The sequence below is a fragment of the Phyllosticta citriasiana genome (assembly GCF_038021145.1).
Source record: "Phyllosticta citriasiana strain CBS 120426 chromosome Unknown IWZ02scaffold_8, whole genome shotgun sequence".
Taxonomy (NCBI): domain Eukaryota; kingdom Fungi; phylum Ascomycota; class Dothideomycetes; order Botryosphaeriales; family Phyllostictaceae; genus Phyllosticta; species Phyllosticta citriasiana.
In genome coordinates this window covers 257,547-274,499 of record NW_027117285.1, presented here as the reverse complement: position 1 = coordinate 274,499, position 16,953 = coordinate 257,547, and the positions used below count along the sequence as shown (strand labels likewise).

The 16,953-nt window shown below is 56.1% G+C and overlaps 5 protein-coding genes across 5 annotated transcripts; 3 read left to right on the top strand and 2 right to left on the bottom strand.

The window, feature by feature from the left end:
• Nucleotides 1-483: 483 nt before the first annotated feature.
• On the top strand, nucleotides 484-3,093 carry IWZ02DRAFT_379963 (regulator of chromosome condensation 1/beta-lactamase-inhibitor protein II; the record flags this gene model as incomplete). Its single annotated transcript, XM_066765075.1, has 2 exons — nucleotides 484-2,424; nucleotides 2,881-3,093. 2 exons carry the CDS (start codon nucleotides 484-486, stop codon nucleotides 3,091-3,093), a joined length of 2,154 nt encoding a protein of 717 aa, XP_066621549.1.
• Nucleotides 3,094-4,756: 1,663 nt separating this feature from the next.
• On the bottom strand, nucleotides 4,757-5,974 carry IWZ02DRAFT_453865 (uracil phosphoribosyltransferase-domain-containing protein). The gene is made up of 2 exons (XM_066767682.1): nucleotides 5,570-5,974; nucleotides 4,757-5,400 (listed from the first exon to the last, which is right to left on the bottom strand). Exons 1-2 carry the CDS (start codon nucleotides 5,744-5,746, stop codon nucleotides 4,879-4,881), a joined length of 699 nt encoding a protein of 232 aa, XP_066621548.1. The 5' UTR covers nucleotides 5,747-5,974; the 3' UTR covers nucleotides 4,757-4,878.
• A 212-nt stretch (nucleotides 5,975-6,186) lies between these two features.
• On the top strand, nucleotides 6,187-8,025 carry IWZ02DRAFT_491303 (CrcB-like protein-domain-containing protein; the record flags this gene model as incomplete). The annotated part of the gene is made up of 2 exons (XM_066769732.1): nucleotides 6,187-6,579; nucleotides 6,670-8,025. The coding sequence occupies 2 exons, from the start codon at nucleotides 6,187-6,189 to the stop codon at nucleotides 8,023-8,025; spliced, it is 1,749 nt and encodes a 582-aa protein (XP_066621547.1).
• A 2,449-nt stretch (nucleotides 8,026-10,474) lies between these two features.
• On the bottom strand, nucleotides 10,475-11,241 carry IWZ02DRAFT_290030 (uncharacterized protein). Its single transcript, XM_066763771.1, has one exon. The coding sequence runs from the start codon at nucleotides 11,090-11,092 to the stop codon at nucleotides 10,583-10,585; it is 510 nt and encodes a 169-aa protein (XP_066621546.1). The 5' UTR covers nucleotides 11,093-11,241; the 3' UTR covers nucleotides 10,475-10,582.
• A 1,198-nt stretch (nucleotides 11,242-12,439) lies between these two features.
• Nucleotides 12,440-15,431, top strand: IWZ02DRAFT_470107 (uncharacterized protein; the record flags this gene model as incomplete). The annotated part of the gene is made up of 6 exons (XM_066768773.1): nucleotides 12,440-12,530; nucleotides 12,717-12,742; nucleotides 12,795-13,122; nucleotides 13,169-13,696; nucleotides 13,743-13,882; nucleotides 13,941-15,431. The coding sequence occupies 6 exons, from the start codon at nucleotides 12,440-12,442 to the stop codon at nucleotides 15,429-15,431; spliced, it is 2,604 nt and encodes an 867-aa protein (XP_066621545.1).
• Between the last annotated feature and the right edge of the window lie 1,522 nt (nucleotides 15,432-16,953).

Sequence of the window (16,953 nt, the reverse complement as noted above, 5' to 3'; positions counted from 1 at the left end):
CTTGCTCGTGGTCGAGGCTGAAAGGTTCCCGGTGGAGTGTGTGGGTGTCTGGTATGATTGGCGTATCGTTGAGCATTCCAACTCCCGAAATGACACAGCAACAAGGCCTGTGAGGCGATATTAGTCCAGCCAGAAATTGATTTTGAATAACATGTAGTCCTCGATGCACTTCACGCCAGCCTCGAGGTTGCAGGCTTGGTGAAGGGGCATGAAGCGTGAAAAACACGCGGGGCGACGTCAGTCTAGGTTTGGGTGCAGCACAGCACAGCATAGCACAGCAAAGGTACCAGGGGCCTGCCATGGACAAAATGCAGCCTGGGGCTAACCACATGCACTTAACTGCCGCCCGCCCCTAAAACCTCAACACCATCGCCAGGGCAGCATCCCCGACTCACCGCCAACTACGTCACCACCGGCAGAACCTCGGCCAAATCTCGCCTGCAACACCACCCGTTCTCAAGGAGCATTCACAGGTACGGGAGGATGGCCACGGCTGGGGAGCAGTCGTCGTCCGCGAAATCATCGCTCACGCGTCAGGAGCCTCCCTTGTCGACGCAGTCCGCGCCTGAGGAGCATTCGACCGCCGCCACGTCGCTCTCGCCAGAGGAGATGACGCCGCTCACGGAGAGGCCTCTGGACGTTCTCCTCTTAATCGTGCCGCACTTGGACGCTGCTAGCTTTAACAACCTCACCAAAACCTGCAGGGCGTTCTACGACGAGAGCTTCCGTCTTGACCCCGCCTACTGGGCCCACATCACGCGTGAGACATTCAGGCTGCCCAACCAGCCTGCCGTAGACTTCAATGGCCAGCTCTGGCAGCGCCTCTACAAGCGTCTGCTCACCCAAACCCATGTCTTCACCTGGGGCAACAACGACCACGGCGCCCTCGGCCAAGAAAACGACGACGAGAGCGATGAGCCTCCTCGCCCTCGATGGCCACGCCTGAGAGGCCCCATTCTGCGACGTGGTGGCCACCATCCTACGCGTGTTCCAATTGACCACCGCGCCTACCCATGTGAGATGGTAAAATCCAAGGACCTGGGCGTCATTTCCGACATGCAGTGCGGCGGATGGTCAACGACGTTGCTGACCTCACGCGGCTCCCTCCACACTTCGGGCACGATTGGCAACGACTTCGTCAGCCAAAACAATCTCCAGCCATTGATCTACCCTCCTGGATACCCCAAACCTACCGAGCGCCAAGATGAAGTTGTCACGATTCGTCAATTCTCCTCTGGACGTTCCCACATTCTCGGTCTCTCAGACAGTGGCCGCATCTGGTCCTGGTACTCCGTTAAGGAGCATTGCCGCCGCATCACATTCCTCCACGTCGACACCATTGAGACGAAGGATGCATCTTCGAAGCACGAAAAGCGTGGAGTCGTTCGCAAGGTTGTCGCTGGCTGGAACGCCAGCTCCGCCTACGTGACTGGAAGCGGCATCATCCTGTGGAAGCCCCATGGCCGCAGCTTCAACGCCACCGATGACAAGACTGCCGATACCGTCGAGATTTTAGAATCAATCCAGGTCCCCAACACATCGTATACCCGCCCACTTGGTACTGCCCGCGAGCCTGACGATGCTTCCCGCGAGCTTGGATTGAATATCGGCGAAGTCATCAATCATATCGTCCTCGAGCACTTTGTCGTTTTTGTTACTGATCTGGGCAAGTTCTATGCCGCTCGTTTCGAATGGGATGCGCAAGGAAACGGTGGAAGCTGCGCCGGCGCTGTCGAGCTTGCTGCCCTCAGCACTGCCCTCGACAAGAAGCATAGGGTCGACATTCAGGGCTCATTCAGGTCTTTTGCGGCTTTCCGCAATGAGGAAGTTGTCACGGCCAACCAAGATTACCTGAACGCTTGTTTCGACCGCGGCTCTGACAACGCCGACATTGAAGGCCTCAAGCGCATTCCCGCGTTGCAAAACGCAGGTGTCATCTCCGTCGCCTTTGGAGATCACCACTACCATGCTTTGAAGAAAGATGGATCGATCCTCTCATTTGGCAGGGAGTCACAGGCTTGTGGCTCTCTCGGTCTGGGCGGCGAGGGAGAGGCTGAGAAGCGCCTGCGCGGTCAGTATTATGACACTAACAGGATTGACAACCTCCTCGTGCAGCACGCGTACACCACTGGCCGGCAGATATGGTTCGACGAGGTAAAACGCAAGTGGGTCACTTACATATCTTCCGGCGGATATGACCCAGGAGACGCGCAAGATCGCATTCGACAGACCGCCCACCCTCGATCGCTCGCCCTCGCCGAAGTGTCTGAGTGGATTGAACAGCAGGGAAGAGATTGGGACAAACACCCCGATCTCGCTGACGCCAATGAGGATGGTCTCGGCTCCCACTTCGCGCTCACCGTCACTGCGGCTGGATGGCACAGCGGAGCCATTGTGCTCGTCAACGAGGAACTTGCCAAGCGTGTCGAACAGCAATGCATCATCGCGGAAGAAGACATCAAAGACGAGAATGCCCGCGAACGAGCCCACGGAACCGCCGATGCCCACGACGATGCCGCCACCCACGACAACGACAACGCCCTGAACGAAAACGCGAAGAAAGCTTCAGCTTGGAAGACTTCTTTCACTCACGTGCGTAACTTTTTTCTTACACTAATGCGACCCTTTCTTTTCGGCATTCTCAGAGTTGCGAGAGTCATCAGAAGCACCGTCATGTCATCCATTTCTCCTTTCTCTCTTCTTTACAGCTTCTTCATCGCCAGCAGCAATGCCGCCATCAATTTTCAGATCTCAGCGGCTGGCAACCGCTCCTCCCGCTACACCCCAACTTCTCCCGCATATTTGCAATTTTTGAAGTTCAACGGGCTCGTCCCTCGCCGCAGAATTCGGCGCAGTTTGACTGACCATCCCAACTCGCAGACAATTCCGCGCATCGACCCAAGTGAATTCGTTGACCCGGTCAACCACGGCGCTTCCCCCGGCCCCGGCTTCTGGTACCGCTGGGCGGACCACCACTTCCCGCGCCTCGAACTCTCGAACGGCGAAGTCATGCCTAGCGCGAAGGATGTCCCGCTGGATCGCTGGAAGGATGGAGTCAGGCCAAGTTGGGTCCTTGGCCAAAACTTCAGTTGAGGGGAGAGGTGTTTCCCGGCTACTTCTGGATTTGGAAAGAGGATGAGGGTGAGGAGGGCTTCGAGTGCTTGGAGGTCGGAGATTGACGACGGTTTGTATGATTACTTTTCTATCCTGCCGGTACTCACAGGCACCGATCGGCTTGGACGCGTATGGACGGACGGACGAGCTGCGGAGCTGCATGCCTGGCGGTGTACCGGGACTCAACTGGATTACAAGACAGCGACAGCATGGGGGGGGTGGCATCACGGCATGCGGGCATTACGACATCACTGCTTCGGTGCTGTCAGCCTGTCAGTGTAGTCAGAGCCTTTCGTCTTCCGACTTGCTCTACTACTCTCACGCCGGGCAGTCGACAAGTAGTTCATTTTCTTCGTCATCGAGTCTTTTACTTCTCTTCTCTTCTCTCGTCTCCCGTCGCCGCTTCCGTGTTCCTGATCCCTTCGCACCCGTCGGACTGCGCGATGCGCTGTAAAACTGATCCAGCAAATGACGGCAGCCAGACAGCCTAGCGGCGTCAAATGACAAATGAGCGCGAAGCTAACACAGCAAAGGAGAAAGAAAGACTGCGCGTTCCGTAGTATTTGTGCTGCTTGCCCAGATGCCGTGCGTACGGAGACGAACCTCGGATTGAAATACGGGCCTGAGGCGATGGAGTGCCGACAATGATTTGACTGACTGACAGAACACTTGGCACCGGGGTCCAAATATCTAACCAAGTAGGTAGCTCGATGTACCGTGACGTACACGCTTAGCCTCCGGAAAAAGGCACACATGCCGTAAAGCCTGACTCAGCCATCGAACCACTAGCGACGAGACAGAAAATAGCAGGCAGTCCAGATACGCTTAAGCCGCGACCCTCAACCCACACGCGGGGGGAGTAAAGGGAAGTAAAGCAAAGCAAAGTAAAGCAATTTAAGATAGAGCAAGGTCAAGGTGTGTGTGTAAAGCTAAACCGCACACACGAACTAAACCAACCTTGGCTCACCTTAACTTGGCTTAACTCAGCTTAACTCAGCTTAACTCAGCTTAACTTAGCTTAATTTAGCTTACCTCAGCTTGCCGTGCCTCCCACAAAGCAGAGTAGAGCAAAGCAGAGTAGAGTAGAGCAGAGCAGAGCCGAGCAGAGCAGAGCCACATCGAGCCGCGCCGCGTTGAGGGAAAAAAAAAAAAAAAAAACAAAGGAAAAAAAAAAGAAAGAAGATGAAAAAAAAGGAAGACGAAAAAATTGATGATGCGGCTCCCCGGCACAGAAAACCCTAAATATAAATAGAGCTGCGAGCTGCGCCGCCCTGTCCACTTCCGTTCAGTTCGGCTAGTCAGTCGCAAGCCGTCGGTCTTGGGTGGCTTGACTTGACTCGAGCACTTCCACCGTGTGGGGAGGGGAGACGGGTGTTGCGGCTGAGAGGGAGAGGGAGAGAGGGAGAGAGGGAGAGGGGGAGAGAGAGACAGGGGTATCGATGGCGCGCGGCTGAAGAAGGGAGCGTGTCGGCCGGGTGGCCGGCTGGGCGGTTTCGGTATGAGGGTACGGCTGGGCTGGGCTGCGCGGTGTTAGGAAAAGGGAGACGGCAGAGATTGTCGGGGGAAGGAGAGGGTTGCTGGTAGAGGCTTTGGGTGTCAATTAGTGAAAGAGGAGGGGTTTGGAGAAGCGAAATGTGAAAGATTGCGGTGATGATGATGATGATGATGATGATGCATTTGGCGTCAATATAGGTACAACAAAAGCGCAAATGCGCTCTTCTCCCTCCTTCTCCTACCCAACGCATCGCTTGTTCGCTCGCCCACTCATTTCCCCAGCGTCAAAAACAATCGATCGCCCACATCGCCCAGACCCGGCTTAATCATGCCATGGCCATCCGTCTCTTTATCCACGCCGCCAACCCACACGCTGACGCCCTCGGGCCAACTCTCCGCCACACGCGCGACGCCCTCCTCGCTCCCCAGCACCGCAAGCACCAATACACGCTTGACGCCCCAATCACGCAGCGTGTCGACAGCAGCGCAAGCCGTCGCGCCAGTCGCGATGACGGGATCAACGACGACAGCCAGGTCGGCGGGACCAGGCGCCGTCGTCGGGTGCGCGGCTGACGGGCCGTGGTAGGGCAGGTTGTTGTAGTACTCGACGGGCTGCAGGGTGGTCTTTTCGCGGTACAGGCCGAGGTGGTGGACGGGGACGGGGTCGGGCAGCAGCGAGAGGACGGCGTCGGTCATGGAGAGGCCGGAGCGCAGGATGGGGACGAGCGAGATGCGCGAGGCAGAGGGCGAGATGGTGCTGACGGGGAAGGAGTAGCCGAGCGGTGAGGTGTCCTGTGGTTTGTTAGTTTTTCTCTTGTGTTTGCTTTTTGGTGCGTGCTGGAATTGCAAGGCCGAGGCGTGGTTGTGGTTGTGGTGGGGTAGGTAGTGGGGCGGGCTGAGCTGAGCAGAGGAGCGGCAGAGGAGAGCAGTTGACGGCGGCAGAGATGCGCATGAAACTCACAGTGCCGGCTTCTTTCTCATCGAGCGTCTTGGCCAGGGCCTCGACGGAAACGATGGTGGCGATTTCGTGGATCAAGGCCTTGGTGTCGCGGGTGTTGGTGCTGCTGGAGCGCAGTTGGGAGAGCTTGGCCCGCAGGCAGGGATGCGCTGAGACGTGGGCGTTGTGGGGAAGGGCCATGGCGCAGGCGGACCGGAGGATGGCGGCGACGAAGGTGGTGAGAGGAATTGAAGATGGATGGAGATGGAGAATTGGCGACGACGAACAAGAGAGGGCTTTATTGTTTGTTGTGAGCTGTGGTGGTGACGCCGCATCAAGATAAGCTGGGCGTGTAGCTGCGCTGAGGTCTGGCCGGCGGCGGGAGACCCTGGCGGCGATCAGGCATGGCCCCAGCAGCAGCGTCAGATGTGCAAATTGTGTATTGGGCGAGACAGCAAGACGCCCACCCGTTTTTACCATTTTTACCATTTTTACCCCCAGGTACCGCCTGCATGAGGCTGCGTTTCTGTTTCGCACACTGGGAGACTTGCTACCGAGACCAAAACTCCATGCCCAGCCAGCCCTCTACAAGCCCGCATCCACTCGACCACCTCACCCGGAGTCCGCCTCCTCTGCTGATCATGGCCGACGGCCAAGCTGCGCGCTTCTCCAGACGAGACTCACGCTTCAACCTGCAATCTTCGTCCTTCTCGCGCGACACTCGCAGCGATGCCGACGCCAGCAGCTTTCACTCGGCGCGCGCCTCCTTTACCACAACGCCACACCGTCAATCCCATCTGTCGCACCCAGACTCGTACGCCGTCTCCGACTCGCCCTCCGACGACCATCGCAGCAAGCATGCCAGCGCCGGGAGCTCCACCACCCAGCCCTCTGTCCGCCTCTTCTCAGGCCAGGCCAGCGGCATCCACATTGCCCGCTCGCTGGGCACCACGCCGACTCCCAAAATGGACGACTCGTGCTCGTTGCCGCTGAGCTACCTGGACCTGGACGAGAGCGCCGCCCCCGCGCCAGTCGTAAGTCCGGTCCGACGATCCAGAAAAGATCGCATTTTGGATCATGAAGCGGCCCTACCGCCAGAACGACAGAGACTTACCGCCTACCAGGACGACGAAGAACTCAGCGCCCTGCCCCCAGTCGTACCCCGATCCCGCGACACCAAATCGCGAGCTTCGCGCCTCTCGCGCATGGCCAGCCTGCACGCCACAAAGGAGGGCCCTTTTGACTTCTCTGCCAATTCGTCCATGTACGCCCTCAACGCCATGCCGCCACCCCCAGTTCCGCGCCCCCTCCCCGTCTCGGCCCTTGCGACCCACCTCTACACCATTTCCTATCTCATCTTCTTTTCCATTTTCGGCACCTTGGCACGTCTCGGCCTGCAATGGCTGACCTTCTACCCCGGCGCTCCCGTTGTCTTTAGCGAGCTCTGGGCCAACGTGGGCGGCTCCTTTATCATGGGCTTCCTCGCCGAAGACCGCCAGATCTTTCGTGAGGAACGGGGCAACGGTGCCCCTCTGCCGCGCAACGTCAAAGACGAGCCCGCCGCCTCGGCTGAGATGGCTGCTCAGCACTCCAAGGTCAAGAAGACGATTCCGCTGTACATTGGCCTGGCGACGGGATTTTGCGGCTCTTTTACTAGTTTCTCGTCCTTTATCCGTGACGTCTTCCTTGCGCTGTCCAATGACGCGCCCGCCCCGTTCAACCACCCCTATCCCACGGGCTCGCCGCGCCCATCCTACTCGTCGACGGTGCACCGCAACGGTGGCTACTCGTTTCTGGCGCTCATTGGCGTCATTCTTACCACCATTTCTCTCTGCACGTCGGCCTACACCGTCGGCTGCCATTTTGCCATTTTCACGCACCCCTTTACACCCACCATCTCTCTTCGCATCTCTCGTCGCATCATTGACCCCCTGTTTGTCCCTCTTGCCTTTCTGTCCTGGCTCGCCGCCATCATCATGGCCGCCGTGCCCCCTGACCGGCCCGGTGGTCCGGCCGCTACATCGTCTTCGTGGGCGTCCGAATCATGGCGCGGCCAAGCGCTCTTCGCATGCGTCTTCGCGCCGCTCGGCTGCCTGCTACGATGGTGGCTCTCAGCGCGGCTCAACCCCTGCGTGCCCTCCTTCCCGCTCGGCACGTACGCGGTCAACATCTTCGGCACGGCGGTGCTGGGCATGGCGTTCGACCTGCAGCACGTGCGGATCGGCGGGGGCGGCGGCGTCGTGGGCGGCGGCCGCGTCGGCTGCCAGGTGCTCGAGGGCGTCATGGACGGCTTCTGCGGCTGCCTCACCACCGTCTCCACCTGGGTCGCCGAGATTCGCGGCCTCCGCACCAAGCAGGCGTACCTGTACGCCGGCGCCAGCGTGCTTACCGGGCTGGGCATCTTGATAGTCGTCATGGGCAGTGTCAAGTGGAGCACGGAGTTTGAGAGTGCGGTTTGCAAGATGACGCGGTGGTCGTGATGGCGTGGGGAGTGAAAAGGAAGAGTTTATTAATACGTGGGCTGATGTTGATAGGTCACTAAAAGCACGTGTTTGGAATGGCAAAAATCCTTTTGCGTTTGGGTGGATTTTGAGATTTTCGAGCCCGAGTTCTGGATTCAGGTGGTCGAAGAGGTGGATGAGCAAGGCATCGGGCGAGACGAGACGAGACGAGAAGAGTCCAAAGACGACTTTTTTAAAGAGAGAGAGATGGAAAAGAAGGGGCTCCTCCATACGGCTCCTGCGTACAGTGCGCCTACCAGCAACATCGCCTTGCACCGATGCTCCGCCTCTCGCCGCCGCCGCCGCACACAATCTCGATCTTTTCTCGTCACGCACGCGCGCACGCCATTCATCTGTCGCGCGCACCTGCATAACCCAGGCACCGCGCCAGTTGTGCTGGGGAGGCGACAAATGGACTTCGGCAGCCCTTCGACCTACCTATCTACCATCCTACATTACCTTGCCTTGTCTCGCAATCATTTGCGAACAAACGATTGGATTTTTTCCGCGCTCTGCTCTGTTGGACATATTTATCTCCCTCCGTGCTTTCGCTTCGGATACTGTTTTCATCCTGTGGTTTTTTTTGCCGCTTCGCATCATACCCCCTTTGCCTGGCTGATAGTCTGTCATTATTTCTTTCCTTCCTGGTTTCTTCAATGCTGCTGCTGCCGTCGCCGCCTCCTGTGTTCCCGCGGTGCGTGGTGGTTGTGGGTGGTTTCATTCTCTCTTCTTCTTCTTCTTCTTCTTCTTCTTCTTCCTCCTCCATATCCACCTTTACTAGCTTTGTTTACTCGCCGTACATACATACACACACGCACGCACGCACGTACGCACGCTGCGGCTGCCACATCAATAGCAACAACAATTGTTTTCACCGCTCACCCGCTCGCGTCCCGTTCTGTAACCGGCGCATTGAATCGGTGCGATCGACGGACAGGGGTAAAAGACTCAAAGAACCGAAAATAGAGCCGCAGAAAGGACGCGGGAGGGGAGATGCGGTTTCACGAGTCTAAAATCGAGCTTGAACACAACGCACTGTGACTCGGTCGGCGGGAGAGCGGACTGTAAGGAGGACAAGGAAGGCATTTGACCATGCGAGCCTGACCTGACGGGTTTGAGAGGAAGAGGAAGAGGAAGCGAAGGAAGTGGAGAACGTGCGTAGGTAGGGTGAGTAATAATACACCAAAATCCATGCCAGGCAATAATGAATGAATGAATGAATGTGTGAGGCTGGTATCCAGGAAGCACCCACATGCAGTAATCCAGTCACAAAGATGACATAGCTTGAAGGGAAAGTGATGGAGTGGGTGAGGTGTGTTTGCCTACCTTCTCCCATATAGTGTTGTATATCCATCTTACCTACCTGCCTGCCTATCCAGAAAAGTTATTAAAGGCGAAGTGCGGTTTAATTGGATATGGACAGATAGATGATAGGTGGATGGAGCATTGGATAGATAGTTGAGGAAAGCTGACGCCAGTACAGAATTCTATGTCTGAGGGGAGAAACGACATGTAAAGACGAGAGAAAGAGATGATAAGAACGTCACGTGTTTTCGTCATCTACATGTGAGTGAAAGGTTGTGTTGTGTTTTCAGACAGGACGAGCAGTGTTTTGGATGAGAGCGTGCGCAACCAGACGCGAAGATGTAGACAGAAGAGCAAGGTACGTCGCACATTTCGTGTTGATTCAAGTATTTAGGAAGGATCATGTTGGTCGAGAAGAAGAGGGGAGATATGGACATGCACTTACCAAAGCATAGAATGCATCAGTTCATGTGCATGTAAGGCATGGAGTGTAGCGCCGGACAATGCGATTGACCAGCCAGCGCTTTTGGAGAGGAGTATGCAATAGTCTGTTTGAGCGTAAGTGGTTTGCTCTCTACCACCCACCTTAGCCCGGTGATTCGGGGGGATGACAAGTGGCATCGCGCTCGCCACCACACGGTTGGATTGCATCTTCGTGAGCGCCATGATTGATTCCAACCTCAATCAGTAATTCAAATCCCAATGCCGGCCGCGTCCGATGGCACAGGAACATAGGTACCCATGTGCGTCAGCTAGCATCGCATGCACGCGACTCAGAGACGGCGATCCGGCTGCCTGCCCAGCTGAAAGCAAAAACGCTGCTTGTCATTTGTTGCGCTGCCGGACCCTACATGTACCTACCCACCTCGTCGAGCTGTACTGTACCGCGCCTGAGGAGGGCGCAGTCAGGTCGCCCGCACGCATCTTGCTTGCCTTCCGGATTGTCTCGCTTAAGGGGGCGCCGCGGCGGCGGTGGCGCCCTCTACTTGATCTTGATTTGAGACGGCCAACCTAATCTGGCGCACGCGCTGGGCAAAAATTGTGGAAAAGGGTAAGTTGACGGCAGTGACAAGATGTCGACGGGCGTGGAGTCGCAAAGGGGGTAGGTGAGCCTGGACTGCCGTTGCGTCTGTCCTTGCTCTGCGTCAACTGTCCTGCTCGACAATCAAAGCGGTGGAGACGGTGAGAGAGTGCGTTCTGCTGTTGAGCAAGCAAGCTAGCTGCGAGATTGCTACCATCCGTCGTCTCCAAGAATTGAACGCACGCCAGGCCGCCCCACGGACGCCCGATAGCCTTCCCGCAAAAGCGGGGCGCGGCGCGCCAACTGGCCCAGAAAACACAGACGGCACGGCATGCACAGGGCAAGACGACTCTGGTAGTCTGCTCTGCTTGCTGGCAATGTTTGTTCAGTGATGACGGCGCAGCAGCAGCGCCACTGCTCGCAAGCTCCGCCACGCACGGGCGGAAATCTTCTCATGATGTCGTCACTGGTGCTGTTCCTGATTCCCGGTCTGGTGCCGTTCGGTTGAATAAATACCATACATGGCGTGACAGCCAATGAGATGGCGTAGGCGGGGTCGCGAATCGAGTGATGGCACAAATCAAACCGTATCGGCCGGCGGAAGGGCGAGAAATGAATTACTGGATTGGAGTGCCTTGGGCGTCGACGGTCGCTTGCGCGCGGAGTAAGTAGAGTGCCGTGCGATGGCTTGCTGGTTGACAAAAACGGGTCGGTCTTCATGTCGGTCGAGTGAGACGCGGGCAGGGAAAGGCACGGCGAGTCGAGGGTCTGGGCTGGTCTTGGGAGCTTGTTTGGTCTCTGGTTTGGCGGACGCCGCGGCCGGACCGGCTTGCTTGCTGCTGTCTGCTGTCTGCTGTCTGCTGTCTGCTGTCTGCTCTGCTCTGCTCTTGTCGCTTGCTCCTCCCGGGATCCCCAACCCCCCGGTGCAACGGCCCGTCACACCTGTTGGTGACCACGCGGGCCTGTTTGTCCTACGCTGTCTCCGGTGCCAGACGTCGACGCCAGCTGGAGAAAAAAATGAGGGGGAGTGTGACTATCGGTCGTCTCTTTTGTGGTGGGTTGCGCTATGGTAGAGTACCGTTGAATGTCAGGGCAGTGCCGAGTAAGCATGACAGCCAACCAAGGAACCTGCGCCAGAGGAGCCAGGGAAACAAAGCGCACACAGTAAGAGAGACAAACGGAAGAGGAGGAACAGCATGCCCGAGTCTCCCTCCATGCGGCCGGTTCGATTCGATTCGCCAGGTGACGGCTCGGCGCCAGCTACGAAGGGATCCCAATTGTCCGGTTACGCACGGGCTGGGGAGGGGGGCAATAGACTCGCCGGACGGATTCGTGAGGTGGTGGGTTTTTGCCGCGTGGGGGAGACGGAGAGAGGAGGGGACTGATGTACTGTCGGGCTCATGTGAGAGGCGTCGCGTCATGTCTTGTCGATGAAAGTCGTCGCTGTTGTCGTCGTCGTCGTCGTCGTCGTCTGCTGGCTTGCGTGTCTTGGTCGACAGCAGGGAAGTGAGGGGAAGCGATCGGCAGCGATGTTCACAAGCAGGAATTGAAATGTCGTCAACGCGTCGTCAATAATACTACTTTATGGGAGATGAGGAGGGCGAGAGTCATGCCCTGGGAGTCTCGTTTGATGCGTGTTGGACAACAAATGACGTAGGTCGCGCGCAGTCGACAACAAACGACTGGACCTGACCTGAATTCATGGCGTTTCTCAGCGCCAAAACCTGAAGTCCATCTGATGTTCCTCACTGCTGGCTGCTTCCGTCATCGCCTGCTCGCAATTTCCCACGCTACATCCATCTGTGGCTGGGAGAGAGTTTGTGCCACCCTGCGCCCGCATTAAAGCTACCGACCGCCTCCCGCAACCCGCGTCTCTCCCTCCTGCTTTCGCACCCACCCACCTTTTGATTCCCCCTTCACGACACAGTAAGACATTGTCATCGCTGAGAGTCTCCACTTGCTGTTCTTGCGTTTTGGATTTTTGAGATACCCCGATACCCCAGTTAAATCTTACCCCAGTCCCGTCTGCTTCCACCTCTTCCCGCCTCTCCATCCAAACACCCAACCATGGCGAGCAAAGCTGTCAACAGGCCTACCGACCCCCAGCAGCGGGACAAGGACGTCAACAACAAGCTCCAGCTCTACGGCATTTATTCTGGTGAGTTTGATTCCCCCTGGCGCAATGCGACAGCGCCTGCAATCGCCGCGTCGTCTTTACGTCACGCGACGGCGCACACAACCAAAATCCGCGCCAACGCGTTTCTGCCCTCACTGGAAACACCTGTTTTCGCGTCGCGACAAAAGTCGCCAGATCAATCGAGTCTAGACTGACATCGTACCTCAGCTTTCACCAAGCGCAAGCTTCCCTCGGTAAGAACAGGAAACATGGCGCTGCACTTGCCGGCACTAACACCACCACCAGAACAAACAGATCGATGTTGCACTGAATAGCGCCCAAGAGTCCAAGGTGCTGGCGACGCCGTCTAAGAAGCTGTCGCCCGAGGGACAAAAGATTGCTGCCGACATCAAAGACGTCATTGACGCCGCCAAAATCCTGATTCTCACAAAGAACGAGGGCAACCTCTTCCAAGATTTCATCTGGCAGACTCAGCAGATCAGCGGAGGTACCGCAGAGAAGCCAAACGTTCCCATTGACAAGCAGAGCGCCAAGCAACAGTACAACGAAGCTCTAGAAGGCTTGAGGACTCTTGGTCAACTCCTCATCACCAACGGCCAATTCAGAAAGCTCCGTGAGTGTCCAAGATTCCAAATCTCGACTACAGCTAACAATCTTAGTCAATGACGCCACCATCCTCATCCGGTCCATGGCTGGTGACGCCGCGACCAAGACTGCGGGCAAGGTCAACCCCACGGAAGACCAGCTGAACCAGATTGACGAGGCCGCTGCCGACAACACCTGGCATGACGCCCCTGACATCAAGGCCATGAAGGCAAAGGCCCAGGAGCGTGTCAACAAGGCTAAGAGCTTCGGCAAGAAGGAGGCTGACAAGGCCGCCGGAGACGCTACTCAGGAAGCTCATCCAGAGGGCTCTCGCGATCCTACCGACGCCGCTGACTTGGCTGCTCAAGACCAGCAAACCGGTGGCACATCTGGACTTGATGCAGCTTCGGGTGCTGCTGCTGGCGCGCAGACCGTAGCAGAGGATGCAAAGGAAAAGATTCCCGAGGAAAAGAAGGACCGCGCCAAGGAATACCGCGAGCGAGGAGCCAACTATCTGAAGAGCAAAATGCCCAAGGAAAGGCGCGAGCAGACCATTTGGCGTTTGAAGAAGATGGTTGTCGAGGTTCAAGCTCACCAGGACTGTAAGTTGTGTCCCTGGCCCCTTGAGTACCACGCTAATTCGACAAGACATGCGCGCCATCGAGACCCTGCTCCGTCTGGCTGAGGAGTACGCTGGCCATGGCAAGAACCTTGCTGGCCAGGGCAGTGGAGCCGTCAAAGGTGCCCATTCTGACGACAGTTTGCAACTAGCTGAAACTGACTTGCGGGTGCGTATTAGGATACACTTCAAACGAGAATATCAAAGCCGGGCTGACAGACCTCAAGACATTGATTGAGCGATTCGCCAACAGTACCTCTCTCGACGACTTCTTCGACGCCCTCAACAATATCTACAAGGACGCCGAGAAGGACCCCGAGTTGAGGGGCTGGTTCAAGCACCTCGACACGTACATTCGCAAGTGCCTCAAGGAGCAAGGATTCATCATGCAAGATGCTGCTACCGAAGAGTGGAACGAGGTCTACGACAAAGGCCGCTTTTTGCTGCGCGACCGCTACAGGAACCACACTGACCGCATCCTCGACGAGATCAAGTTTATTGGCCAGCAATTCGACGCCGACCCTCAGAACAAGGCCTTTGTCAACTCGCTGAACAAGCTCTTCAAGGATTTGGGCCAGGACGAGTCTGGCAAGGCGGCGTTCAAGCCCCACCTTCTCAAGGACCTAAGCGAAGTCGTTCTTCCCGGCATTTTTGAGAACATTCGCTACATTCCTGTGCCGCGCATTGAGTACTCCGACCCCCAGATTGACGCCATTGTCGAAAACTTGGTCATTGAGGGTGACAACCTCGCACCTAATATTTTCGAGTTTGCTAGCGACAACCACTGGCGCTGGGGCCGCAAGAAGATTTCCAATACCAACAAGAACAAGATCATGCTGTCTGTCTCTGGCATCCAAATGGACATTCGCGACGTCAGCTATTATGTCAACAAGAAGCAAGGGTTTCCCTCGCTCAAGGACCAGGGTGTGCTGGACATTTTCCTCGGTGGCGAGGGATTCAGCTTCAAGGTCATGGCTGAGACTGCTGACAAGTCCGACAAGCAGCACTTCTTCAAGGTTACCAAGGTCGATGTTGATGTGAAGAACTTCAACATTAAGCTCAAGAAATCCAGCCACAAGCTGCTGTTTACTCTGGTTAAGCCTTTGTTGATCAAGGTCATTCGCCCTGGCCTGCAAAAGGTGCTCGAGCAGCAGATTCGTCAAAACTTCACCCAGGCCGACGCTGTCTTGTACTCTATCCACCAGGAAGCTGAGCGCGCCAAGGCCGAGTTCCAGAAGAACCCCGACCCTGAGAATGCGCAAAACTTGTACCAGCGCTACCTGTCGGCCGTGCAGAAGCACATGACCGAGGCCAAGGCGAAGAAGGAGCAGCTCAAGCAGGCGACCTCGGACAAGAAGGCCAACATCGCCATGACCCAGCACGAGTCAATTTTTAAGGATATTGCTCTGCCAGGTGGCATCTCGCACAAGGCCACCGAGTTCAGGGACCTCGCCAGCCAGGGAGACAAGTGGGAGTCGCCCGTCTTCAGCATCGGCAACGCAAAGGAGACGACCAACCTGCCCAAGATCCAGGCTGTTACGCGCAAGCCGCATGGTGCCAATACTGGCGGTATTCGTGGCCCTGGTGCGGGGAAAATTGAGAGTGGTGCGGCCAATGCTAACGGTTCTGGTGTGCAGAGCCAGTCGTCGTTTTCGAAGGAGGTCAACCAGGCGTTTGAGGGCGGCGTCAACGGTCTGACAACCGACGGCAAGCCTTGAGCGAAGAAGAGGGATTCTGGGCGAAGTATGGAGAGCCGTTGAAGCGGCGAAAGAAGGAATAATGCGTGGAAAATACCCCCTTCCTGGCTCCTTTCCAAGACTTTCTTTGGTAGTTCATTTTCCACAACTCCTCTCCAACCCCCGTCTCTCTCCTTTTTCCTTTGTACTATTTCCATGAGACTCTAATTCGTTTCATTGCTACTCTTACTTTGTTGTTGTTCGTTGTCTCGCTTTTTCTTCTTGATACCACGAGCGCGAAAAAGGTACACAAGGCTGTTGTTTCTTTTTCCTCCTTTCAATTCTTTCCCTCTCGTATTTTATTTTTCGATGGAGCAGGATGACCGGTCGCCTTCAATCAAGCGGTTTGGTCGTAATGGTGTGCGTGGTGATGAAGTGGAATAACTGCTAGTACTAGGTAGGCAGACAGGCAAGCAGTGTAGTCGCGTCTTGGGGGAGAATTTTTGTTTCGTTACTTAACACAAAGTATCTGTCCATGTGCTGTCGGTCCTGATGACGTTTATCTTGATTTTCTTTTGACCGGTCCACTGACGAGCAGCAAAGCGCTGTAATGCTGTTGAATGTTGGTCTGTTGGCCAATTGTCTGCAAGCTGGTATGGTGGGGTAAGTCCGCCAAACAACCCTTACCTCTTGCTTGACATGCAAGCAAACAAGCAAGCTCTGATTAATCTAACTGCAGTTTCTCTGCTTTCCCATCAAGGTCCTGGGCCGCCCGCCCGCCCTTCTTCTCATCATCCCGCCTCTTATTATCGTTAAAGTCGCAGCGATATCGCCAAAGGAGATTTTACCACCTGGCTCACGCGGCAAATCGCGTCCGCGCAGACTTTCGTTGACGACCTCGCCGCCTTCAGGATGCGCGATCAAGAGAACACGCAGTGCTTTGACTATTTGTGGTGTGCTGCTGCGCAGGGGGACAGCGAGGACGGCGGCGACGTGCTGACGAAGAGGCAGGACTGAAGCTTTGGGGATGATGCAGCTCTCCCGTCAGCAAAGTTTGAAGAGTCATTATTTGAAGAACAGGGGCGGTGTTTTACTAGGTCGTTCTTGGACTGTGTCATCAAAGGCTTTTGCACGGTCAGGGGGCGGATGCCAATTAGGCTATTGGAAGCTATTTGCGCCTCCTTTCTCTGTTTTGTTCTTGGTCTTGAAGAAAAGGGCGGAGATGTGGTGCTGTAGGTAGATTTGCGAGTCTTTGGTTCGATTGTTCTGTTTCAATGCGATTCCTTGACATTTCATATCAATCACTGGGCTTCCTTCTATCGAGTCTGTTCCTGCCTTTCACCTTTTTCTGAAGCTTTCTAATACCCAGCTCCTCGCAACGAGGCGTTGACTCGCACGGTCCTGGAGGGCGAGGACATGTTCAACGATCTTGGGGAAGTCACCGAGCACGATGGTCATCAACACGACGCGGGCAGACACTCAACCAGCTCCCATGAATGACAAGGCGAGTCAGCACCAGCAAAAGTAAATCGATGCCAGCATGTTTTCTCTCCTCTGCTCGCTG

What these genes read in the sequence shown, in the direction of transcription:
- IWZ02DRAFT_290030 (XM_066763771.1), bottom strand. Translation starts at nt 11,092, where the DNA reads ATGAAGACCGACCCGTTTTTGTCAACCAGCAAGCCATCGCACGGCACT.
- IWZ02DRAFT_453865 (XM_066767682.1), bottom strand. Translation starts at nt 5,746, where the DNA reads ATGGCCCTTCCCCACAACGCCCACGTCTCAGCGCATCCCTGCCTGCGG. An exon ending in ATGAGAAAGAAGCCGGCACT is followed by an intron (nt 5,401 to 5,569) that starts GTGAGTTTCATG and finishes AACAAACCACAG; the next exon opens with GACACCTCACCGCTCGGCTA.